At 38.0% G+C, this 27,615-nt stretch overlaps 1 protein-coding gene across 11 annotated transcripts in view; it reads right to left on the minus strand.

The window, feature by feature from the left end:
* Positions 1 to 27,615, minus strand: part of C2CD3 (C2 domain containing 3 centriole elongation regulator) — a 146,983-nt gene that overhangs the window by 114,849 nt on the left and 4,519 nt on the right. For 5 of the 11 annotated variants that reach the window (XM_086678282.1, XM_086678275.1, XM_086678276.1 and 2 more), the window contains exons 2-7: positions 27,284 to 27,553; positions 23,143 to 23,300; positions 10,801 to 11,024; positions 9,510 to 9,757; positions 1,920 to 2,052; positions 1,097 to 1,255 (exon numbers count right to left, since the gene is read on the minus strand). In XM_086678282.1, the coding sequence (XP_086534408.1) occupies positions 1,097 to 1,255; positions 1,920 to 2,052; positions 9,510 to 9,757; positions 10,801 to 11,024; positions 23,143 to 23,300; positions 27,284 to 27,553 (1,192 nt within the window). Of the gene's footprint in view, positions 1 to 1,096; positions 1,256 to 1,919; positions 2,053 to 9,509; positions 9,758 to 10,800; positions 11,025 to 23,142; positions 23,301 to 27,283; positions 27,554 to 27,615 lie in introns of those variants that run through there. The other 6 variants (XM_086678277.1, XM_086678278.1, XM_086678279.1 and 3 more) reach the window with 5 other exon arrangements.

Raw genomic sequence — 27,615 nt, forward strand, 5'->3', positions numbered from 1 at the left:
CTCCCACTTTTTTCTTTTTCAAGACTGTTTTCGCTATTCTGGGTCCCCTGCAATTTCATAGGAAGTTTAGAATCAGGTTGTCAATTTCTACAAAGAAGTCAACTGAAATTCTGAGAAAGACTGCACTGAATCATGAACATGGGAATTTTTTCCACTTATTTAAATTTTTTAAAACTTTTTTTGATAATGTTTTGCAGTTTTCAGAGTTTATGTTTTGCACTTCTCTTGTTAAATTTATTCCTAAGTATTTTATTCTTATCAATGTTATTATAAATGGAATTGTTTCTTAATTTCATTTTTGGATTGTTCATTACAAGGATACAGAAGTATGACTGATTTTGTATATTGATCTTATATTCTGCAGTCTTCCTGATTTTATTTTTTTAGTGGATTCTTTAGGATTTTGTACAGATCAGATCGTGTCATCTGTGAATAGAGATAGTTTTACTTCTTCCTTTCCAATTTGTATCCCTTTTACTTTTTTCATGCCTAATTACGTTGGCCACATAGGTAATAAGAGGCACAATAAGACCCTGAATTAAGCTGTATCTGTTTAAAATCTGAGTTCTGAGGGGTGCCTAGGTGGCTCAGTTGGCTGAGTGTCCAACTTCAGCTCAGGTCATGATCTTGCGGTTTATGGGTTTGAGCCCCGTGTCAGGCACTGTGCTGACAGCTTGGAGCCTGGAACCTGTTTTGGATTCTGTGTCTTCCTCTCTCTCTCTGCCATTCCCCGCTTGTGCTCTCTCTTATTCTTTACCAAAAATAAACATTAAAAAAATATATATAAATAGAAAAATAAAATCTGAGTTTTGAAAATTATACCCTAACAGTGGTATTGGGGAGAGAACTGGGAGATAACAATAGAAAGGTGCAAGACCATTCTGTAAGTGAAGCTAAGAATAAAAGGCTAAAGACTAGATTTTTACTTAGTAGGTAATAAGTAGTGATTTTTATTTAGTATGCAAATAATCAAGAGATTGACTTGGAAGTCAATTGACTAAGGAAGTGTTGCTTTCAGAAGATAAATCTGTTAACAATATACACAATGAATTGAAGGAAGAATTTAAAAGGAAGAAATATAGTTAAAAGCCCTTACCTGCCCAAGAGCAGCTGTATGGCTCTGGTGTCAGCTTTTGTGTCATGTTTCCAAAATGTACTCTTAGTTGGAGGGAGGAGGTGATCTTCTATGTGGTCTTTAAATTGGTTCTTAGACAAGGCTTTGATTCTATGGTATGGAAAAGTACTTTCTGAGTGGCTAACATAGAGGAGAAATCTAAATCAGAATTAACTGCGCTAAGAGATAGTACATGGAGATGGTTCAAATATAAAATTGAACACACTTTAGACTTAACTACCTTAAATATATATAAAACTTCACAATTTACAAAACCCTTTTCTACCTTAGAATGTAATTTGATTTCTGTCAGAGAAGGAGAAAGTATCCCCATTATACATATAAGCATGCCAGTTTATAGGGAGAAAAGAATTTAGCCATTTACATAAATTAGCAAATGCCAGTGCTAGGTCTAGATGTTGAGTGTCTTAACTCCTTATTTAGGCTTCCTTTCCACCACATTAAGAATTATTTGCTGAGGGGCGCCTGGGTGGCGCAGTCGGTTAAGCGTCCGACTTCAACCAGGTCACGATCTCGCGGTCCGTGAGTTCGAGCCCCGCGTCGGGCTCTGGGCTGATGGCTCAGAGCCTGGAGCCTGTTTCCGATTCTGTGTCTCCCTCTCTCTCTGCCCCTCCCCCGTTCATGCTCTGTCTCTCTCTGTCCCAAAAATAAATAAACGTTGAAAAAAAAAAAGAATTATTTGCTGAGCATTTCTAAGATTATTTAGTCTATAACTTAACAAAAACACACATTAGCAGCAATTAAGAAATGAACTGTTAAGAATCATGTTTACCCTGTAACTTACTGTGTTGAAGCTCTGAGGAAATCTTCCTTCATGGGAGGATGAACTTCATCCAACAACATGCTAGTATCTGGGCTCGATTTCATTGCAGAAATCACCATGGCATTACGCAGTTTATTGCCTTGTTCTAACAGAGCTGAAGAGGGCAAAAGCAGAACATGGAAAATCTAAAATCCAATAGTAATACTTGCAATATTCGGCATCTCTCCTTCTATGACCAGACTTAACCTAGTATATTGTAATGGCTTACCCCACTAGCTTGAGAATTGTCTGCCTTCCCCACCAGCTTGAGAATTTCTTGAGGATACTCCCTTTACAAGAAATGTTTACTGAGCTATTATGGGGACTGTTTCAGATGCTGGCATTACAGCAGTAAATGAAGTCTATTCTGGAGGGAGGTCAGTGTGTCTAGGGTCATTATATGGTGGTGGGTCATTATATGAATGCATGGACTCTTCCAACTGGTATTTGTACATAATAAAGTTAATAATGTTTACATATTATTTTTGTATCTAGATATCTTACTGAATTCTATTATTTATAATAATGTCACTATTATCCAAAAAACACTAACTATACCAGCTAAAATTTATAAGCCATAGTGATAATCTATTCCAAATTTATACTTTACGAATGAAGAAAAGAATGCCAAAAAATTCCCATGACTTGTCTAAGATCATACAACAGGTTAATAGAAAAGTCAAGATGAAGGCTTCAGAGTTTCTGATAAGAAAAATTTACCTAAGTGGGGCGCCTGGTGGCTCAGTCGGTTAAGTACCTGACTTCAGCTCAGGTAATGATTGTGTGGTTTGTGAGTTTGAGACCCACATTGGGCTGTCTGCTGTCAGCACAGATTCTGGTTCAGATCCTCCACCCCTCCCCCACTCACACCATCTCTCTCAAAAATAAAATAAACATTAAAAAAAAAAAAAAGAAAAACCTACCTAAGTAAATTTACTATCCTTAGGCAACAGCAACAATAATAGCAATGATAATTTACTGAACTCTTAACCATGTGCTGGGCACTACTCTACATATATTATATATTAACTCATTTAATCCTCCTAAGAAGTCTCTGAGATAGGTACTATTATTTTCTTCATTTTACAGATGAAGAAAATTGAGGCACAGAAGATAAGTAACTTGCCCAAGTTATACACACAGTATAACCAGTATGACTTCACATCCTATGATTTTTATTTTTTATTATTATTTTTTTTAAGATTTTATGTTTTTAAATAATCTCCACACCCAACATGGCGCTCAGACTCAGAACCCTGGGATCAAGAGTTGCACACTCCACCAACTGAGCTGGACAGGCGCACCTACATCCTATGATTTTAATTACTATACTAGATATGACCCTACTTTGGTCCTTAGACATCTTTTTAAAGCTTAGGACCAGTGGCATTATTCCAAGGAACAGTGGAAAATATTATTTTCTTGAGGTTCCAGAGTTGCTTTGGAGGTTAACTGAGACTAGACACCAAGTGCCCATCTCTCTTAGTCTAGAGTTTTAAAGCTTCCAAAAAGAAAGAAGATATGGTAGTCAGGCCAAGGGGGGGAAAACAAGATCCATAAACATCTAACATTTGTTAGTATAAAGAATTGAAAATATAGCTTAAAAAGTAAAAAAACAAAACAAAACCCAAAATATCATATGTTCAATGAAAACACAACTAAACTAAAAGAAAATAAAGATCGACCATTCAGAATTCTAAGATAATTCCCCCCAGGATTCCCAACTCTGGTGTACATATATCTTCTCTCTGATTCAAACATTCATCTAAGTGCTGTGAAGAGATTTTGTAATTATGTTCCAAATCAGTCAACCTTAAGATAGAGAGATCTTCTTGGTTGCCCAAACCTTTTTTTTTTTTTTTTTTTTTGGTCTAATCCTGATTGCATTTAGCTTGCTGGAGGGCCCCAAGTAAAAAGATCAAACCAGTTGATTCTGGTGTACTGAAACACACTAGGAGGGACTTTGGAGATAAACTCAATGGCAAATTCACAAAAAAAAGCCAACAAACAAAACAAGATGCTCAGAACTCCAGGAAAAACAAGTTCAACAAAAAAGGGAATGAGGTCACAGTGGACTATATGCTCATCCACATAGTGTGCACATGATCATAATAATGTTAACACTGCCTGGGGGCAAAGGAAATGTGCATACAGGGGAAACAGCAATAGGCAATGAAAGAGAAGTAGTGCAAGGGACTGTGTGTGTGTATAAAATTCAAATTAAAAATACATATACACAGAAGAACTCCAAGGGGGAAAAAAGTCTTTGCCCAAAGGAAAACTGTTAAGAGAAAATTTTTCCGCGTGATAATCAAGCCAAAGATCTCAACCTACATATGGCTCTTTGACATGCAATTTAAAATGGAATCCTTTCTCTTACAGTATTATAACCTATCAGAGTCTGCAAGGCACATGATTGCCATGTATCTTTTGATCAGGGCCCATTACAAGAGGTAACAGAATCATGGACTGTGGACTACCACTGCTTAACTCAGCCCAACATTACTTCAGTGGGGACTACAGCAGGCGCCCACAGCCTGTTTCTGTAAAGAACCAGAGAATGAATCGCCTGTGCTTTGTGGATTTTTGAGAGAGAGAGAAAGAGACAGAGCACAAGCAGGGGAGAGTCAGAGGGAGAGGGAGACACAGAATCTGAAGTAGGCTCCAGGTTCTGAGCTGTCAGCACAGAGTCCAACGTGGGGCTCAAACCTACAAGCCGAGAGATCATGACATGGGCCAAAGTCAGATGCTCAACTGACTGAGTCACCCAGGAGCCCCTGCCCAAACCTTTTGAAAGCAGAGTTTTCCCTGCCTTTTTGTAGGTTATGATGTCCGAGATTTGAAGCAGGAGAAAGACTTAATGTATCCTTGCTGACTTTAAGGTGGAGGGAGCCAAAGGTCAAGAAATGTAGGCAGCCTCTAATATGCCCATTAACGTCACTACCCAGGAATACTTATCGTTAATATTGTGATATATTTCTTATAGTTTTTAAAATTATGTATACACACACACGTATTTATATATTTCCTCTTTTGTAAACATACGTATACTGTTTTGAAATTGCTTTTCACTTAATATACATTAACATTTTTAATGTAAATAATGGTAGCACAATAATTGTTCAGTATTGTTTTTTTTTTTTTAATTTCTTTAAGACTCAGCCAAAAAAAATGATTGTCTTGTTTATTCAATGGGAAAGGGTGAGGAAAACATGGACTTGCTGGCATTGGAAATTTAGCTAAAGATTGCTATGTGACAGAAAATTCTTCTTTTAGTTTCTAGTTGGTACTTGGGCTTTACTCAGTACAGTTTAAAGTTCTACGGGGCGCCTGGGTGGCTCAGTTGGTTAAGCGGCCGACTTCAGCTCAGGTCATGATCTCACAATCTGTGAGTTCGAGCCCCGTGTCAGGCTCTGTGCTGACAGCTCAGAGCCTGGAGCCTGTTTCAGATTCTGTGTCTCCCTCTCTCTGACCCTCCCCCGTTCATGCTTTGTCTCTCTCTGTCTCAAAAATAAATAAACGTTAATTAAAAAAAAAATTAAAAAAAAAAAGTTCTTCAATGAGGTAGGCACACTCAAATGTACTATGAATAAAGTGGATAATAACAAGCAGTGTTGATAGTAAACTTCAATTGATTTCAGGGCCATGTAGAAAAATAGTTTTTCTACTGATACCCAAAATGTTTCTGGAGAAATAATAGCCTTGGTACTTTGTGATCTAACATACCCAACTATTTTCAATTCCATAAATACAATACTTCATGTTCTCAAAGCTCTGGGTATTTAATTCCATCAAAGAATTTATCATACAGTATTATAATTGTCTATCTCACCCAATCAACTTTGAGACCAGGGATTGGCTCTTGCTGATTTTTATATTCTCAGTGTCTGATACAGTGCCTAGTATATATCAGGCATTTGATAAAACGTTTTAATAAATACGTCCACTGTTGTTTATATCATACGTAATTGTACTACATCTGCTTTGGAGTCTGTTTCCTTTATTAGACTGAATTCCTTAAGGTCAAAGACTATACATTATTTATCATTGTACCCCCAATACTCAAAACAATGATTGATCTAAAACAATCACTCAAAAGATACTTGGGAGTCTGCTTGGGATTCTCTTTCTTCCTCTCTCTCTGTCTGCCCCTCTCTCGCTTGTGCACACAGACATGTACTCTCAGAATAAATAAACTCAAAAAAAAAAAAAAAGTTTTTATCCCTGTTAAATAAAAATTCCTCAGAGAATGGAATAATTTAAAAGTGACTTAATCAGTAATTTATATCTAAATGGGAATAGGTACTTAAGATATTTTCCAAAAGCAGGTTTTAAAAAGGAAATAAACCTTGAGGAAAACAAGTAGGACAAGTCTGAGCACAGATGGTCCCATTTATTGGCCTCCATGTGGTTTCCTTGTTGAAACAGCCATTCTTGGAAAAGCTTTTCTAAAGTCAAAGACATGGCAACTAAAAAACATCTGATCTCCCCTTCTCAAGGGGAAGCTGGTACCTACATTATAAGAGCTGTCATGGCATCCTTCTGCACCTCAACTCAGTAATCATTTCCTAAATTAAAAAAGGCATTCAAGTGAGTTTAGGACAAATGTTTCCCTTGTTTATTTTCCACGTGCCATGTGCACAGCCCCTGCTAAACTCAGGGAGATGTACAGTTTCTGGTTTTTGTTCTGACTCCTTGCTATCTATTCTAAACGCAACTCTCATAAGAAGGAGGTGCAGTTCATGTTTCATAAATACTAGCCAGTTCACCAATTCAGCTCTATACCTCTTTTCTGGTGTCATGTCGGTATAATAAAGACCAGGAAGACATTTACATTTACAGTATTTGTTACATCCCTCTCAGAATCCCAGCTCTAGACCTACTTTAGACTAGAGTGGGCCACTTAACCTTAGTTCTCCAGAATCTTGTGGTTGGAAGGGGCCTTAAAACATCCTATCTGTCCACTTGAAAATTCAATACAATCTAAAAAAGTCCCATCAGAAGGTGAACTAGCTCATGCTTGACCATTTCCAGTGATAGAGAATTCACTACCTCTTGAAACTGTCCTTTCCTATTGTGTGTAGGTCATACTATTTTTTGTGTGTGTGATGTTTATTTTTAAGAGAGAGAGACAGACAGAGTGTGAGAGGGAGAGGGGGAGAGAAAGAAGGAGACACAGATCCAAAGCAGGCTCCTGGCTCTGAGCTATCAGTACAGAGCCCAACATGAGGCTTGAGCTCATGAACCATGAGATCATGACCTGAGCCAAAGTCAGACGCCCAACCGACTGAGCCACCAAGGCGCCCCTGTACAGGTCATACTATTAACTCAGGCTGAGTCACAATCTGTCTTGTTTCATCTTTAAGACAACTGATCCTCATTAAATCTCATGGAAGAGACTACACATTGGCAGTCCATGTGCTGTACCTGTCATATTTTGCTTGGCTTGGACAGTAGAGCAGAAAGGTCTTTTTTTTTCCTTCATTTTTTTTAATGTTTATTTACTTTTGAGAGACTGAGACAGAGCATGAGTGGGGAGGGGCACAGAGAGAGGGAAACAGAAGCAGAAGCCGGTTCCAGGTTCTGAGCTGTCAGCACAGAGACCGATGCTGGGCTCGAATCCATGAACTGTGAGATCATGACCTGAGCCAATGTCAGACGCTTAACCAACTGAGCCACCCAGGCACCCCAGAAAAGTCCTGATTTAAGGAAAAATGAAAAAAAAAAGGCAGGCCTAGGTAAACAATGAACCTACAGTAGGATAAAGCAGAGGACCTCGCCTTAGAGTCTAAAGGCAATAATGAACTAGAGCTGAGGAGCAGCTGCCCCCTTTGACAGGACAGGAGCTCCCTAATTCTGAGCCTGTGTTTTCGTTTTTAAATGGGGATAACAATCCCTACCTCACTTGGTTTTTGTAAGATTATGTGGATAAGGTACTTGGCATAGTATCTAGCACATAATGAATGCTCAATAAATGATAGCTGTTTTTGTGAGGCTAAATAGCTCTTGGTGGTCCCTTCCTCAACCTGGTTACTCTCTTTAGAAGGAACTCATCTTCTTTAGATCTTTGCTCTCATGTTATTTTTTTTTTTTTAATTTTTTTTTTTCAACGTTTATCTATTTTTGGGACAGAGAGAGACAGAGCATGAACGGGGGAGGGGCAGAGAGAGAGGGAGACACAGAATCGGAAACAGGCTCCAGGCTCTGAGCCATCAGCCCAGAGCCTGACGCGGGGCTCGAACTCCCGGACCGCGAGATCGTGACCTGGCTGAAGTCGGACGCTTAACCGACTGTGCCACCCAGGCGCCCCTCATGTTATTTTTTTAATGAGGCCTTCCTTTGCCAACCTATGTAAAACTAAAATCCCCTTCTCTCATCTGCCTTCCTTTGTTTTTTTCCCACTGCCGTTATCATCATCTAACACTACATACTTACCTATTTACCTGGTTTATCATTGGTCTTTCCATCTAGAATACAAGGTCCATTACGCAGAATTTTGTTTTTCTTTTAATTTAAATCGCTGTATTCTGACATGTAGAAGAATGCCAGACATATGATAGGTACTAAGTAAGTAACTGCTTAATGAGCAAAAAATATCTTTCTCCAAGTCTGGTGACTATACAAAATATTCCAGGTGTGAGCTGACAGGTGCAGATAGTATAGTATAGTATAGTATATTGGGATAATTCATTCTTGTTAATGTAGCCTAGGATTGCACTGAAGATTAACATTGATAGATTATAATCAGAGTATATTTTTTAAAATAGGGCATCACAGACATTTCAGTTGAAAAAATATGAATGAAATATCTTTCTTCATGAAAAAAATACCCTGACTAATGTAAATTATGTATCTAAATAGTTATTTTAAAGACTTTTCTACTAATGCTGCAGATATTCTACTTTGGAAATTTACTTGTGAGCATGGAAACAAATTCCTGTCATGCTACTAATGTTACAGAGATATATGGTTGAAGCATTACATTGTAATGTAAGGACCTCAGTTGCTTTTATAATACCACTCCCAAATAATCCTATTTGGACTTTTAAATTTAAATTTAAGCCCTTATATAGGTAAACTGACTTCCTTCTACTTCTGTTTGGCTGCAAGTCATATTCAATTCCCAGGTTTAAGATTAGCAGTTGTTGTGCACTGAATATTTCCACTGAGACCAACAATTTTCAGAATGTGAGACAGATTTAGTACTAGCCTCTCCACAGTGGTACAATTAAATACTGCTGATGAGACAAAAAGCATATTTGCTTTAAATTATTTGTGGAAAAATAAAGAATAATATGATATGATAAATGCTTTCCCCCCATATCCAGGTTCATTTTAAATGGCTCCTTCCCTAAACCTACAGTTGTAAGCACCAATAATTATTTAGAAGTAACTTACTGGTTTAATGGAGCTGCCTTTAAATGATGAGAGATTCTGAATGTCAGTGAGATTACTCACTTTTATTTGGCTATTTAGTTCAAGCAGAAGTCTTGGTTCTCTTTGAAGACTGACTAACAGGCAGAGTAATTCTAATAAATATAGCTTAGTCTTTGTTCATAAATACATACATACCTGAAAGAAGGTCCTTGGTAGGGGGGTTGTTTGAAGAAACAATGCATGAGTCACTGTGACTCTTGGCCACTGTCGTAATTTGAGGCTGGAATTCAGAACTGTTAAGAAGGGACATCTGCTTCCGTGGGGCTCTGCCTTTCAGAGTCATACACTCTAAACTCTGTCCTGAATTAAGATGGTGTTGTAGTCCAAAGGAAGAATCCTTTATGGTATCAGAGTTCTCTGCAAAGTACAAGTGGTCCTTTCCCCTGTTTTAAAATAAAGGAGAATTTTAGCAATATATTACCCATTACGGTAACATTTCACTTTGTCGGAGACAGAAAGTGCATGAGTGGTTTAGAGCAGTGTAGTTAGGCTTTGTAAATCCATTTTTGATCTCCCAAATGAAATAAATAATACATGCTTCACCTACAGTCGTATGGTTGCAGCTCAAGTGAGACAATGAAATAAAGAGCTCAGCACAGAGCCAGACACAAAACAAATGCCTCGTAATTATTTAAAAGACAAATCTAGGGGCGCCTGGGTGGCTCAGTCGGTTGAGCGTCCGACTTCAGCTCAGGTCACGATCTTGCGGTCCGTGAGTTCGAGCCCTGCGTCGGGCTCTGTGCTGACAGCTCAGAGCCTGGAGCCTGCTTCCGATTCTGTGTCTCCCTCTCTCTCTGCCCCTCCCCCGTTCATGCTCTGTCTCTCTCTGTCTCAAAAATAAATAAATGTTAAAAAATTAAAAAAAATAAAAAAATAAAAAAAATAAAATAAAAGACAAATCTATTTCGGGGCGCCTGGGTGGCTCATCTCGTTGAGCATCTGACTCTTGATTTTGGCTCAGGTCATAATCCCAGGGTCATGGGATCAAGCCCCACATTGGGCTCTGCAATGAAGCATGGAGTCTGCTTGGGATTCTGTCTCTCTCCCCACCTCTGCCCCTCTCACTCATGCTCACTATCTCTCTTAAATTAGAAAATAAAAAAATCTATTTCTCTTACTCCATTCTGTTTCACGAAATACCACCCTTTCCCTCCTTTCCCTCATGGACATCTATCATGGCATCTGTGTATGACTTAATCTTACTTATTTATCTGTACATTGGTCTCCCTAATAGATTGTGAGCAATCCTCAAAGATAAGAATTGTCTCATTAATTTCTATGCCTAGTAATTGGTACTGGCCTAGGCACACAGTAGGTACTTCATATTTATTTGCTGAATGAATGACTACATTCAGTCTTTAATCCAAACACAAATAAAAGAAATGATCAGTACAGTGGGAGTTAGCTGACAGACTGTGGTAATTACCTCGGAGTGGTTGATCTACTACTGTTAGCTGTTAACTCTTTTCCGTCCATTTTGGTGGTAGGTATCCTACGAGGCCTTGATGGAACCAGAAACTGAGTATTGTTGGGTTCAGTATATTCTCTGAATTCCTGCTCAGATAAAACCACATTTTCTGTCATGTCAGTGGTAGGAAGAGGATTGTAGCTGTCATAAGTTTCTGACAGAGGCTCCAGAGCAAGTGAGACCTGAAAGAGACATGTAATATATCATAAATGTTCTTTGGTATTGACTAATTTTAAGACTCCCTGATTAATATGGCCCCCACTCCTTATAGGATCAAGTTCAAATTCCTGCCTACCTCAGAAGCCTTACCTCTCACTTTCCTCCCCTCGTCCATCCCTCTCTCCCAGATATAGCAATTATTTAGGGTTCTCTAAATGTACCTTATGTTTCATTCCCTTATGTCTTTGTATATGCAATTTCTTGCAGTATTACTTTCTCTGTGAAAACTTCTTTGTGTCTAGATAGAGATGTCATGGCCATTTCCTTCATGTTTCCACTTATTCTTTATCTATCCATCAATATAAGCCCCATTCATTGAACTTACTAGAGGCCATAAGGTGTGCTAAGTTTGTCACACCGAGAAGCTCATGTCATGAATGATATAACTCTGTCAGGAAAGTATACTGTTCTATTTGAAGGAAAAAAAAAAAAAGCGGAGGCTTACAGGAGGTATTTTATAACTTTTAGTTCATTCATTATCCTGATTAGATTCTGAATTCCTTGAAGGCATGGACTTGTTCTTTTCATTTTTGTCTGGACTGAATAGCATAAGACACACTTAGTGTGCAAGTCTATTATGCCTAACAATGTCTAATTATTATGTCTGATGAATAAAAGAATAGTAACACCTTCCACATCCCTATTGTTGGTTATTTGAGAAAAATAAGACCTTAATTCTATGCTGGAGATTAGGCAGGGGGAAGAGGGAAAAACACTAACATGAAAAGTAATCACTTGAAGTTTCTTTTATCATCTCATTCCTGTGAGTTCAGGTTCTCTACTAAATGGCTCTCCAGCCCCTGAAAAGTCTAATGGAGGAACAGAGTCTAAAAAATACAGCCTAAAGCAAAACTTTAGGAAAGAAATGGAAGAATATACCACAAAATAAAAGAATGATGTTGAAAGTTCAGTTCCAATGACAGAGAAAGCAGAAGGAATTGTTGGAGCAGCCAGAGTTAAATAATGATAAATGGCCTAACACAATAAGGGAAAGTTGCAGTTAGATTATTTTAAGATGTCTCTGGAAAGGTCAATGGAATAATTTGTGCAGAGAAACTGCAAAGGCACAGACTCAATAAAATACACCTGGCTCCTGATGAGAATTCTTTTCATGAACCAGGTAACATAAAGTCTTTTAAATCTGTTCACCATCAAGATTTTCTACAAAGACAAATGACAGGAATGCAGTAGGATAAATACTCTGTGCAGTGATCACTGTAATAGCATCACATAAAATCCTGGCTGCCCAAATGTAAATGTCAGAAAGCGTTCCCTTACCATTCATCATTTCCCAAAAGGCTGCCACTGTATTTTAGAAACAAAGAAGACACTGAGAATAAAGGCGATGTCCCTGGCCTTAACCATGACTTGCTATCTGGCACTGAGTTTTGCTTTTTCTCTAAGCAGATCTGAGCCAATCACAAAACAGCTCATAGTCCTATACTACCAGTGGCTCTTAAAGAAAGAAGAAAGTCCAGGTACCTGCTATGCCAATCTTATAATTAAAACATGTGCTAACCTAACTTCTCTGTTCAAGAAATATTTATTGGTACTAGCTCAATGCCAGGCTGTGTGCTACCTGTCTAAGGCAAAGAGATGAATAAAATACGGAACCTGACCCACAGAGGACCATGGTATTTTATAGGGGAACTTAAAAAAAAGTAATTATGATATAAGATGGTGAGCTCTGAGATAGGGATATATACTGGATGGTATGAGAAAGAGAGGTCTGAGCTTGGGGAAGAGGTGAGGAAGGAGTGCCAGGGATGGTTTCCAGATGTGAAACGTAAACATCTGGATTTAGGATTTTATTTATTAAAAAAAATTTTTTTAACATTTATTTACTTTTGAGACAGAGAGAGACAGAGCATGAATGGGGGAGGGTCAGAGAGAGGGAGACACAGAATCCGAAACAGGCTCCAGGCTCTGAGCTGTCAGCACAGAGCCCGACGCGGGGCTCGAACTCACGGACCGCGAGATCATGACCTGAGCCGAAGTTGGCCGCTTAACAGACTGAGCCACCCAGCTGCCCCTGGATTTAGAATTTTGTATAGGAATGATACAGATAAGGCTGAGGGAGGTTGAGGCACAACATTCCAGGTAGAGGGAAGAGCATGAGTCAAGCTTTAGAGGTATAAAATGTTTCAGCAATTCCTACAAATCCAAGAGATTGCCACTCTTAACTCCTCTGCTTCCATATAATGTACCCAATATACTCCTACATTCACCTCCTAGATTAGCATTCCTGTCCACCTCAGTCATACTCCTCCTCAATCACGGTTCATCCTTGTGTTCACTCCTCTGCCAATCCCCTCACAGAGCCCTGTAGGATTTCTATTTCATACTAACTTCCTTACCACTTGAACCGAACATTCCCTTTCTTAAAATGCCCCAATTTCTCTGAAGTCTTCTCCAATGGAAACTACTGCTTTTACTAGCCGGGATGAGGGAAGTTGACTTATTCCGTTCTGGTACCATCCCCAGACCATCATTCTGTCACCTAAATATATCACATCTCTTCAGAAGCCCATGCCACCCACAAATACCATAAGTCTACCATAAAAGTCTCACACCCATAACAGAGCAACCCTAGGGACATTCATCAGTCTTCTCTCAATGACTCAAGGCTGTCTTTAACACTAAGCTGCCCACGATGATCTACTACAACATCAGCATCAGTGACAGCCTATTAGCATGCCTATTTTTCAGACCTATGCTGGTCAACACAGCACTTAAAAAATTTGTTTTAAATTATGTAACCATGCTTTACAATACCAGATTTTGTGTAAAATTTAGTAATTCTGGCTTCTCTTGGAAAATCAGAAAATCCAACAATGCTGGGTCTCCGTTCCAATGTGGCAAAAATTAGATGAAGTAGACTAGTGGCTTTAGTCAGGGTACATGCTCCAATTTGAAAAGTCCCCAGCCATATTTCAATGAGGCAGACTGATAACTGTTGTTCATCATCACATTTGGTCTGTGGGGGCTTTTAAAAATTTTACTTTCTTACAATAAAATGGACATTTTTGTGTGTAAATACACTCCTATAAATTTTAACCTATGAATAGATGCATGTAACCACCACCACAATCGAGATAGAGAACACTTCCATCATCTCAAAAAGCTCCCTGAAGCTATCCCTCTGAAGTCACACGCTCCCTTCACCCCTAATTCCTAGCAACAGCTGATCTATTCTCGACTATTATGGTTCTGGCTTTTTGAGAATGTCATATAAATGGAAAACATATGGTATATAACCTTTTGAGACAGGCTTCTTTCACTCAGAGTAATGCCTCTCAGGTTCCTGTATGTCGTGTGTGTATCAATAGTTCATGCCTTTTTTACAGACTTAGTAGTATTCTATTATTAACGTGGCTTGTCACACTGGTTGATTTTCAAAAACTGAGACAGTCTTGCATTCCTGGGATAGACCCCACCTGGACATGGTCTTATTATCCTTTTTATATAGTGCTGGACCCAACTCGCTAATATTTTCTTGAGGATTTTTAGGTTTATTTTTAGGTCTAGATCTTAAACTGTCCTTCTCTAGTTTTGCTATCAAGGTGGTGCAAGACTCATAAAATAAACTGAAAAGTATTTTCTCCTATTTTCTGGAAAAGATTGTGCAAAATTGGTACACTTCCTCCCACCCCCACCCCCCTTCCTTTCTTTATTTGGACAGACAGAATCCCAAGCAAGTTCCAGGCCAGCAGCACAGAGCCCAATGCAAGACTTGAACTCATGAACTGTGATATATCATGACCTGAGCCGAGATCAAGAGTTGGATGCTTAACTGATGGTGCCACCCAGGTGCCCCTTCCATTTTTTTAAAATGTTTGGAAGAATTTGCCAGTAAAATTAACTTGGCCTGGAAGGGTTTTTTTGTAAAAGGGTCTAAAATGCAAAAGCAATTTAATAGTTACAGGTGTATTCAGGTTATGTATTTCTTTTTTTATTTGAGAGAGAAAGAGAGAGCATGCACACACACACACATGGGGGGGGGGGGCAAAGGGAGAGAGAGAATCTTTAACAGGCCTCATGCTCAGCACAGAGCCCAATGTGGGACTCACTCCCACAACCCTGGGATCATGACCTGAGCTGAAATCAAGACTCAGAGCTCAACCAACTGAGCCACACAGGTGCCCCAGGTATTTCATTTTCAGTGATTTTTGGTAGTTTGTGGTTTTCGAAGAATTCATGTAAATTGTCAAATTTAGGTGTATAGAGTTTATACTATTCCTGTACCATCTCTGGGTTCTGTAGACTATGGTCTTTCTTACAGCAGAATCAAGAGGAAAGTGAAATATTTCTCCTGTCCCAGAGAGAATTAGAGACCCATGATTTTCAAAAGAAATGTGAGAAGGCATATTTCTGTGTGGAAGAGAATATTCCTAATGATAAAATAAGGCAAAAAAAAAAAAAAAACCCACAAAAAGTGACTGTTAGGGGGTAAAATGTGACTGTCAAAAGACAGCATTATGAAACAACCTATAGTAGAATTATAATTAGTATGTAAAAAAGATGCAGGACAAAAATGGAATAAACAGAAAAGTACTGATTTTAAATAAGGTTTGTTTTTAAAATGCAAATAAAATAAGTGATACTCCTACGACGTGAAATTATGTATTAAGATAAGAACTTTAAGGTATCAAAGTCTCAGGGTGCTTGGGTGGATCAGTCAGTTAAGCATCTGGCTCTTGATTTCGACTCAGGTCACGATCTCAGGATCGTGGGATTGAGCCCAGCATCGAGTTCCTCATGGAGCGTGGAGCCTGCTTGGGATTCTCTGCACCCCGCCATCCCTCTCCCCCACTCGTGCTCTCTCTATACTTAAAATAAAAATAAATTTTAAAAAAGAATGTCTTAGTAATAATATCCTAACTTCAAAAATTATTGTGCTAAGATTCTGCCCTTGATTGGAAACACTCATGTTTGTAAACAGTTATTTTGTTGTTAAACTGAAGAAAAACTAAATTTTGTTCTTAAATGGTTTTAAAAAATCAATGCTGTAGTGTCCACCAAATGTAAAACGTCTGATATTTTTAGTCAGATCAAAGGAACTGATTTCAAAATGAAAGAATTTATAATTTACTTGTTCTTCAATTACAATGTAAAAGAATCATACGTATGTATATATTATGCTACCTGCTTATATAATAAATTATGTGAATGTAGTCTTGCTCAAAATATCTTATTGTACTGTACTTAACTTTATTCTAGTGATAAGATGATAAAATGCGTACATGATGACATTAAGTTTGATGAACAACATAAGCATTGTGACATGGAGATCGGCTACTACTGATCTTCTGAGGATAAGTCAGAAGGAGCATCACATGCTTCCCAACTACACTAAAACCACCGAAAGAGAAATTGTGGATAGGGGAGACTACTGTACTTTGTTGTTGTGGCATGAAAGTTGCTCAGTAATTTTGGTTAGATCAACAATCAATGTTTATAGTATAACTGAGTGGGCAGGTTGGGAGATGGGGAGGTAGAAAGATGTGGGATTGAGCTAAATTTGCATCTTCTGTATTAGGAAGTCAGAAGACAGTGCCTGAAAACTGAGAGGGTGGGAGAGATGAAGATGTGACATAAATATAAGCATATTATTTGGAACTATAGAGGTAAATACCATAAGAATCAGGGGCAGGAGTTGAAAGTAGTTGCCTCTGGGAAAAGTATGGGTCTATGTGAGGGACTCATTTTTGTAACAGAGTCATTTGACTCTTTATGTGAAGGTAAAATATTAATTTAAAAATGACTTTTGGGGCGCCTGGGTGGTGCAGTCGGTTAAGCGTCCGACTTCAGCCAGGTCACGATCTCGCGGTCCGGGAGTTCGAGCCCTGCGTCAGGCTCTGGGCTGATGGCTCAGAGCCTGGAGCCTGTTTCCGATTCTGTGTCTCCCTCTCTCTCTGCCCCTCCCCCGTTCATGCTCTGTCTCTCTCTGTCCCAAAAATAAATAAACGTTGAAAAAAAAAATGACTTTTAAAACTGAGTATCAGGGGCACCTGGGTGGCTCAGTCGATTGAGCATCGGACTTCGACTCAGGTCATGATCTCATGGTTTGTGAATTCAAGCCCTGCATCAGGCTCTATGCTAACAGCTCAGAGCCTGGAGCCTGCTTTGGATTCTGTGTCTCCCTCTCTCTCCGCCCCTCCCCTGATCACATTCTGTCTCTCTCTCTCTCTCTCTCAAAAATAAATAAATATTTAAAAACTTTTTAAAAAATGAGTATGCAGTGAGTGATGGGAGTTCTTGTCATATCACTGCTTTGCTGGTCCCCAAAACAGTCTTGAATTGACTACATATGGAATCCCTCTTTAAAGCTGAACCATAAGATATACTGATTACTTTTTCTTTCCTGTGAAGGAGCCAGAGAATATTTTAGGCTTTGCATGCCATACAGTTTCTGTCATAATTACAGTAGTCCCTCCTTATCCATGGGGGATATGTTCCAAGATCCCCAGTGGATGCCTCAAACTGCAGATAGTACTGAACCTATACCTATGTTTTTTTCTTATATACTTAGATAACTATGACAAAGTTTAACTTAAAAATTAGGTACAGTAAGAGATTTACAATAGCTAATAATAAAATAAAATAAATTATGTGAATGTGGTCTTGCTCAAAATATCTTATTGTACTGTATTCACCTTTATTCTAGTGATAAGATGATAAAATGCACACGTTATGACATTAAGTGTGGTGAACGACCTAAGCATTGTGACATGGCGATAGGCTGATACTGATTTCTGAGGATAAGTCAGAAGGAGGATCATCGGCTTCCCAACTAACTACATTAAAATCACCAAAAAAGAAACTGCAGATGTGGGCGGGGGGACTACTCTACATTGCTGTTACAGTGTGGAAGGTGCAACAGACCACACGCAAATAAGTGAGTATGGCTGTTTTCTAATAAAATTATCTACAAATATAGGTGGTGAGTGAGTCAGACTTGCCTTGGGGGTTATATAGCCTGTAAATCCCTGAAGATAATGGCCCAAAAGCCTATGAAAAAATACTCAATATATTAATCATCAGGAAATACAAACTAAAACCATAGTGAGATATCAGTACCTACTCAGTAGAACACTAGAATGACAAAAATTAAAAAGACTATCCAAATCAAGTAATGGCAAGGACGTGGAACAACTACATACCAAGTAGATGTTTATACGGAGAATGTTTATATACTACTGATGGGAATGTAAAGTTATGCAACCACTTTGGAAATGGTCTGGTAGTTTCTTAAAAAGTTAACCATGACTCAGCAATTCCATTTTTGGGTATTTTCCGAAGAAAATAAAAACACATGTCCACACAAAGAGTTGCTTTATTCATAACAAGCAAAAAGTAGTAAAAAAAAAAAAAATAAATAAAAACAAAACAAAACAAAACCACAACTGTGAAATTATCAATGCAATAGAACATACCTCTGCAAAAGGGAACTACTGATATACAAAACAATACGGATGAATCTCTAAAACTGGCTCCTTTTACTTACTCTATTAATATTTCTTAGTATGGGGGCACCTGGGTAGCTCAGTCAGTTAAGCTTTGGACTCTTGATTTCAGCTCAGGTCAAGCCCCATATTGGGCTCTGTGCTGACAGTGAGGAGCCTGCTTGGGATTCTTTCTCCCTCCCTCTCTACCCCAACCCTGCTTGCGCTCTTTCTTGCTCTCTCAAAATAAATAAATGTAAAAAAAAAAATTCTTAGCCTGGGTGAGGAGACAATGGGCATTCCACTATATGTTGTTTTTATATTTTATACATATAAGATATTGTTTTGCGTATCTCTAAGAAAAACAAAAAAAAAGTTAACAAAATATATAGTGCCTAACATATGGTAGATAGGCATACAATAAATGCTGATGAGAAAACTATCAGAATGAACTTCTTCAATTTTGTCTATATCAAAATGTTCTTCCTCTTTTCCTACTGGTTATAATTCCTCTATTCCCAACGTAACCCTATTAGCTGAGTTCATGATAAAAACTCATTCCCATTTAATTCTCTTCATGACCTTCATGATACTGGCTCAGTTATCCTCTTATTTTCAATTTCTTTCTTCACTTGCTTCTCTTTGGTCTACAAACAAATCATGCTCTAAAAAGGGGCCAGCAAGCATATTCCGTAAAGGGGCAGAGAATAAATATTTTAGGCTTTATTTATTGGATATTAGTTTTCAAATAACCATTTTAAAAACGCAAAAACCACGTTCAGTTAGAAGGCCAGATATGGAACACCAGGCAAAGTGTGTCAACCCCTGTTCTAAAACAGTAATGATCAAACTTCTGAATTCTGCTACCCACAGTTAGTGTCCTCTCAAATTCAAATAAATTTGCCATGTCCCCATCACATGCCTAAACACCATGTTAAGTGTTTCCAAATTTTTTAAATCTCAATCCCTGCAACAATGCTGTGAGGGAAATGTTTTAGTATATTCAGTTTATAAAACAGGATACAGAAGCTCAGAGAGGACAAGTGAACACCAGAATTGCATTTTAACCAATTTCTCATGTCCAACTCTAGTGCTATTTCCACTAGATCACACTACCTCTCCCTCTTTTCACTGACATTTACTTGGGAAACAGAAATCTCTAATTGCTACTTATTTCCTTATTCCATAATCTTTTAAAATCTGACTTCTGTCTGTAAAGCTCTATACAATTTTCCAAAAATTCCAATGACATTTAAATAAACACTCACACAAGTATTATTGCAGCAACTGATATTTAAATATAGGGAAAAAATGATGCAGGCACCTTAGAAAACAGTCTGGCAGTTCTTCAAAATTAAACATACCTACCCTATGACTGAAATTCTACTCCTAGGTATATGCCCAAAAGAAATGAAAACATGTTCACAAAAAACCTTGTAAGTGAATGTTTAGGGCGGCTGCCATTATTCACAGTGGTCAAGAAGTGGAAATAAACCAAATGTTCATCAACTGAAGAATAGATAAACATGTGGCCTATCCATACAATGGAACATTATCCAGGCATCATAAGGAATGAAGTACCGATAATTGCCACAACAAAGATGAACTTTGAAAACATCATGCTACATGAAAGAAGTCAGTTACAAAAGGCTACATAATATATTATTTCATTTATATGAATGGTCCTGAATAGGCAAATACATTAAAAACAGAAGTTAAATTAGTGGTTGCCAGGGACTGGTAAAGGGTGAAAAGGGGTATGACTGCTAATGGGCACAGTGCTCCTTTTTGGAATTATATAGTGGTGATGGTTATAAAATCTTGTGGATATATTAAAAAACACTGAATTGTTTAAAAGGGTGAATCTTATGACATGGGAATTATATCTCAATTTTATTTTATTTTTTAAAAATGAGAACGCCAGGGGCAGAGAGAGAGAGAGGAGGAGAGAGAATCCCAAGCAGGCTCCATGCTGTGAGGACAGAGCCTGACCTGGGGCTCAATCCCACAAACTGAATCTTCACATTGTGACTAAGGTGAAATCAAGAGTTGGACACTTAACCAACTAAGCCACCAGGCACCCCAAATTATATCTCAATTTTAAAAATAGGAAAAAACCCCACCTAGAATCCTACACTTCAAATTTTTTATTTTTAAGAGAGAGAGACAGAGCATGAGCAGGGTGGTGGCAGAGAAAAAGGGAGACAGAATCTGAAGCAGGCTCTAGGCTCCGAGCTGTCAGATGCGGGGCCTGAACCTACGAAACATGAGATTATGACCTGAGCCGAAGCTGGATGTTTAACTGACTGAGACACCCAGGTGTCCCTACTCCAACTGTTTGTAATTTTCCTTATTTTTTCCCAGTCATTGATAATACATGTATGTATGTGCATTTAATTTTAATTCTTGTTTGTCATCAATCCAAAATCCATTTTTCCATGAGGCTATACAATTATGTAATTTTGTCTTTTACAGAAACAAAATATTCTACTAATAGACTATAATTTTAATATTTTTGAATACATTGTTTTCATTTTTCAACATTAAAAGTGTATTTCTGGGGTGCGTAGATGGCTCAGTCCGTTAAGCATCCAACTTCGGCTCAGGTCATGATCTCGTGGTTCATGAGTTTGAGCCCTGCATCGGGCTCTGTGCTGACCGCTCAGAACCTGGAACCTGCTTTGGATTCTGTGTTTCCCTTTCTGTCCCTCCCCTGCTCAGGCTCTGTCTCTTTCTCTCTCAAAAATAAATAAACATTAAAAAAATTTTTTTTAAAGTGTATTTCCATGACTAGACGTAAGCATATAGCTTCCCTCTCTTTTTATGGTATTTCCTTAGGATAAGTTGCTAAGGGTAGAATTACTTAGGTAAATGATATATGGCAATTTTAGGGCTCTTGAAACACAATGCCAAATTGTCTTGCAGATCTAAGGTAAATCTGTACCATTATCAGAAAAGTAACCATACTCACTTCACTATGAAGTTACTAACATAAGGTGCCACTATTTTTTAATTCATTAAATATAAAAATATGAGAAAGAAAATGTTACATTCTTTCATTCAGTTGGAATTCTTTTTTTTTTTAATGTTTGTTTATTTTTGAGAGACAGAGCGCAACTGAGGGAGGGGCAGAGAGAGAGGGAGACAACAGAATTTGAAGCAGGCTCCAGGCTCCCAACTGTCAGCACAGAGCCTGATATGGGGCTTGAACTCATGAACCATGAGATCATGACCTGAGCCAAAGTCAGACACTTAGACTGAGCCACCCAGGCGCCCCAGAATTATTTCTGGACTCTATTCTGTTCCACTAACACATTTATGCACTTGTTGTTGTTTTTTGTTTTTTTGGCTTTTTTTTTTTAGCAATCTCTACACCCAATGTGGGGCTCCAACTCAGGACCCAGAGATCGAGAGTCTCCTGCTCTTCCGACTGAGCCAGCTAGGCACTCCTGTGCTCATAGTTTTAGAAGAAGTTCTCACATTTGATAATGCTGTATGTCTTTTCTCTACCTGTTTAACCTTCTGTATTTTAGAATACATTTGAAAAGGTAAAATTCATTAAATTTCTAAGTGATTTGAATACTCAGAACTTTCTAGGAAGCACTCCCAAAAAGTCTCGCTCAGAAAAGGACCCTTCCATGTTCTTTCCACCATCCTGTACACATATGTAGCATAACATCTATCACACAGCATTCTACTTATTATTCTTCTATTTCCTCCTATGTGACTTTGGAAAACTATATGAAAGAATCATCTCTTATCTCTGTATCCTTAGTGGCACATAATACTGTATAAAAAGGTTGTAGGCACGAATGAACACATCAAAGATGCCACTTACATGAGTCGAACAAGCAATTATTGCTTGGCATTATGTTAGGAGCTGTGGGAAAAACACAGAAAGTAGAAAACAATGTCCTGCCTCCCAGGGAATCTAGAAACTAAAAAGAAAGGGAATTAAAGGGAAATGACTAGTACATAATTTTAGAGATTGTGTAGGATTGTAACCAAACAATGATTATATAATTAATGTCATAAATTTAATAAAGAGTACAGAGAAGAATGAATGCAGTAGGAGCTGTGAAGGACTCTTGGCACTTCAGATGGGTAGTAAAGCACTAAGAGGATTTGGATAAGATACATTATAAAGACGGTGCCATTTGCAGCAACGTGGATGGAACTGGAAGGTATTATGCTGAGTGAAATAAGTCAGAGAAGGACAGGTATCATGTTTTCACTCATATGTAGATCTTGACAAACTTAACAGAAGTCCATGGGGGGTGGGAAGGGGAAAAAAATAGTTACAAACAGAGAGGGAGGGAGGCAAACCACAAGAGACTCTTAAATACAGAGAACAAACTAAGGGTGGATGGGGGGGTGGGGAAGAGGAGAAAATGGGTGATGGGCATTAAGGAGGGCACTTGTTGGGATGAGCCCTGGGTGTTATATGTAAGCCAATTTGACAATAAATTATATTTAAAAAAAAAAAAAAAAGACTGGGTAAAAACACGAACAAAGGCATGAAGTGGGAATTCCCATGATAAATGGGAGTCATGTACCTATCCATTCTACAAACAGACTCAACTACTTGTACTGAAAAAATTTTATTCTATGCAGCAAAGAATTAAAATATTTTTACCTGGAGTTCTCCAAGTTTCTTAGATGTTGGTGAAACAATGGTAAAAAATCCATTGATGTGATGGGTTGGAGAAAGCTGAGCTAGTCCACTGATCTGAACTCTACCAATTGGAAGATGATCAAGTTTGGTGATTACTTCCAGCACCAGCACAGCCATATCTAATCAGAAACAATTATAACATACACAGATATTTTTCATTTACTTTCTTTTTTTTTTTTTTTGGAGGTGGGTATGTATGAGAAAACTTTTTTACTTAAATTATTTTATTTTCAAATAAAACATGCACCTACTATCAGGGTTGGCATTAGGGTGACCCTGGGTATGTCACTTTTAAACTCTGAAACCCAAATTCATCAGAAAATGAGAATACCCACTGCATGCATAGTAGTAAATCCCAGGAGCTTCCTCTCATTCCTCCTACTGTATTTTCATTTACCTTAAACAAAAAGTTTTTAATGATTTAAAATGTAAATATTTTCTTATGTATTAAAAAAAAATCTTTCTGTCCTTAACATGTATTTGTAATTGTCCTACCTTCCCGTTGGAATAAGGTAAAATAGATACAAAGAAAGGAATAAAACAAACCATCCTACCTACTACACAGGATTGTTTTAAACATCAAAGAAGATGTTGGACTTGAAAATATTTTATAAACTGTAAAATGCTAACATTTTCACTTGTTCCTATAAATTATCCTTACTTGAGGAATTAATATACTCTGTTTTACTGCCTTGCTCTTTTCAACCTGGACCTATTCATGTTTTACACTAACTTGTGGCAATATATTCATTAGTTTACCTTATACATTTTCTTCTTTCTTTCTTTTTTTTTTTAAATTTTTTAACATTTATTTATTATTGAGAGACAGAGAGAGACAGAGTATGAGCAGGGGAGGGGCAGAGAGAAAGGAGACACAGAATCCGAAGCAGGCTCCAGGCTCTGAGCTGTCAGCACAGAGCCCGATGCGGGGCACGAACTCACAAATTGCGAGATCATGACCTGAGCCGAAGTCGGACTCTTAACCAACTGAGCCACCCAGGCGCCCCTCTTCTTTCTTTCTTTTTTCTTTCTTTCTTTCTTCCTTCCTTCTTTTCTTTCCTTTTCTTTTCTTTCCTTTCCCTTTCTTTCTTTCTTTCTTTCTTTCTTTCTTTCTTTCTTTCTTTCTTTCTTTCCAACTGGCAGGTTGGAGTTTATTTTCCACTTGGTGCAAGGCACATGGTTACAGGGTGTCAGGAAGGCTTGTATAATAGAGAGAGTGGAGTTCTCTCAACTTCCTCTTTGGTGTTTTGCTGTTTAGATATAAAAGAACTCAACTGCTTCTGTTTGCTGTAGCCTGCCTAGTCTACGTAGAGAAGAGGAGGTGAGAGGAAGGGCTCTGATGAACCTAGCACCTCCTGAAGCCTAGTGGTGGCCACTCATGATTGGGGCCCAGTGTGGGCTTTGTCAGGCTGGCCACCAGGCTGCTTCCTCATGGCTTCCAGAACCATGCACTTTTCTGTCTTTTAAACGAAATATGCATATAAAAGAGTACATAAAAGAATAAAGAAACAAATACCTACCACATAGCTTAAGAAATAGTTACACTTTTCCAAGTTTTCAGTTAGAGCATATATTCATGTGAACTAATGTTTGATCTCTTATGTCTTCATTTTCTAATAAACACATCATACTCATGTCCATAGCTGGGCCATCACTTACAAGGTTCACCTCATCCAACTACTATTCAAATCCTACCTTCAACAAAGTTTCTTTCTTAACTAGATTTATAAAATTTTATTATTGGCTCATTTGGTGGTTAAGCCCTTCAATTTAATAAGGGGAAAATTAAGGCACAGGAAGATTAAATGCTTGCTTAAATTCAAACAGCTAGTTAGTACACAACAGAAGTAGGATTCTGGTTTCCTGAGAACTTATGATAGTGAGTTCTTAAGTTATGATTCTCAAGTTCCCATGATAATATTATGGAATATTCATATAGTACTTACTATATGCACCAAGTAATCAGACATTTAATTACTTATGTTTGCCACTGGTCACTACTATTTCATATGTATCAGTTTTGTTTTTTTCAACTGATCCTTTTGACCAGAGATTACGTCTAAAGTTTCTGTATCCCCTACAGTGCCAAAAACTTTACATTTTTACAAGACTCACACCTACAATGTGCCAGGTACTGGACCAATCAGTTCACAAAAATTTTTTCATTTAACCTTTTCAATAATTCCTGCCGGTAAGTGCTATTATCCTCATTTAACTAATAGGAAACTGAGGCTCCAAGATCTTAAGGAACATCTCAGCATTGTACAGCCATCCAATCCTAAAGCCAGAGTTCCAATTCAAGACTGACTTCAAAGCCCATGTTCTTCTCATTCAACCAGGCTCTTCATGAAAAAACAAAGTGAAAGGGCAGCTATCTGATCCCACTTTTAACAGATGAGGGAAAGGGGGGTCAGAAATGGGAAGGGACTTTCCCCAAATCCCACAGCTGATAACACCAATCTAAAGTTCAAATGTCAGGTCTAATGCATTCTTTATCATACTGCAGGATGCTCAAATAAATGTGTGATTTGCTATCATATTAATAGATATTTTCTCTCTTACTGAAAACATTTTTTTAATGTTTATTTATTTATTTTGAGAGAGAGATCTGGTGAGCAAGCAGGGGAGGGACAGGGTGGGGGGGGGAGAGAGAGAGAGAGACAGAGAGAGAGAGGGAATCCCAACAGGCTCCGTGCTGTTAGTGCAGAGCCCTACACAAGGCTCGATCTCACAAATGGTGAGATCATGACCTTAGCCAAAATCTACAGTCAGACGCTTAACCGACTGAGCCAGCCAGGCACCTCTCTTACTAAAGAATTTTTAACCACTCTTCATTTGTTAAATTAGGCTTATAGTACCCAGATTATTTATGAGTATCCTATAACAGTACTTAACATTTCCTATCTAGTATTGTAACTAAACTACTCTGTGAATTTAGTTAGAATTAGATACCATTCTGATTAAATTGATTCATTTTTGTAATTCCCTACAGTGCCTAGCACAATGTCTAGCACATGCTAAGAGTTCAATATATATCTTTCGAATGACCAAGTGTTTTGTTCTTTATATTGTGATGTTTTCAAAAAAATTTTAATAGAATATAAGCTTCTTTGGGACAAGTTAACCTTTAATTAACCCCTGATTCTCCAGTATTCTTAGCCCAACAATGTTTACATGATACCTGATTTTTTTTTTACTTGAAATGGATTGATTTGATAAATAACCCACCATCCAAAATGTGTTTATGGGAAAGCCTGACCTGAATACAGAAATAACATAGATTTAGAATGCTTTCTTTGAACAGAAATGAAGAAATCTTGTCTCCTGGTTTCTTGTAATGGGACCCCTTCTTGGGGTGGGTTAGTCAGTTAAGCGTCTGACTCTTGATTTCAGCTCAGGTCATGATCTCACAGTTCATGGGATTGGGCCTTATGTTATACTCTGTGCTGTTAGCACAGAGTCTGCTTGGGATTCTCTCTCCCTCTCTTTGCCCCTCCCCTGCTCATGGGTGCACGCTCTCTCTCTCTCTCAAAAATAAATATTAAAAAGGGATCCTTCCCTTCCATGAAAACCTATATTACTAATTCATTAAACCACTCACTTACCATGTATTATCTTGTACTTTTAGTAAAGTTTATACATAGACATATCTATCTATCTATCTATCTATCTATCTATCTATCTATCTATCCCTTTCTTCCTTTAACATGAGTCCCAGAGCAGAGACTACAGTTACTACTAAAGAAGCATGGGGTAGTGAAAAGTGCATGAGTTTTGGTATCAGACCGAAATTGGTTCAAATCCTAGTTTTGCCATTTATCAACTATGTAACCTTAGAGAGTATTCATTTTATCTTTACACCTCAGTTTCATTGCCTATAAAACACAGAAAATATTTTTCTTGTAGGGTTATTAAGGATTAGAAACAATATGTATCAACTGCTGGCACATAGTATACTCTCAATAAATGGTGGCTATTATAAAACTTCTTTCACTTAATAATTAACAATGCCATAGATACTATGTACACGATAATGCCCTTTGCTAACAACATAACACACGTTTATTAGGCCTGAAGCTAAAACGATAAGACAAAAACATACCAGTTAGATAAGAGGTAAACTGCTTTGGACCACAGCGAACAGCATAACGTGTAGTTGTTCTGACAGCTTTTGGTTCAGTCTGCAATGCGTCCCTGGGACAAAAAAGGGTTCCATCTGATGTTTCTCCCCACCATCTCACTCGGACAAGTACACAAGTGGGAGGCTTTGCAATCTTCCATATGACTTTATTAACAGTAAGTCTCAGAAAGCAGCGTAGCTGGCCTTCAACCAGAGGTGGAAGGCTTGTAGATGGAGAAATGTCACTCAAACCTGTGGAGGAATCCAAAAACACTAAGTCAAAATTCAGACTAAATATAGAAACACATAATCTG

Source organism: Puma concolor, chromosome D1, assembly GCF_028749965.1.
Source record: "Puma concolor isolate L17-30 chromosome D1, mPumCon1.1.hap2, whole genome shotgun sequence".
NCBI classification, from domain to species: Eukaryota; Metazoa; Chordata; class Mammalia; order Carnivora; family Felidae; genus Puma; species Puma concolor.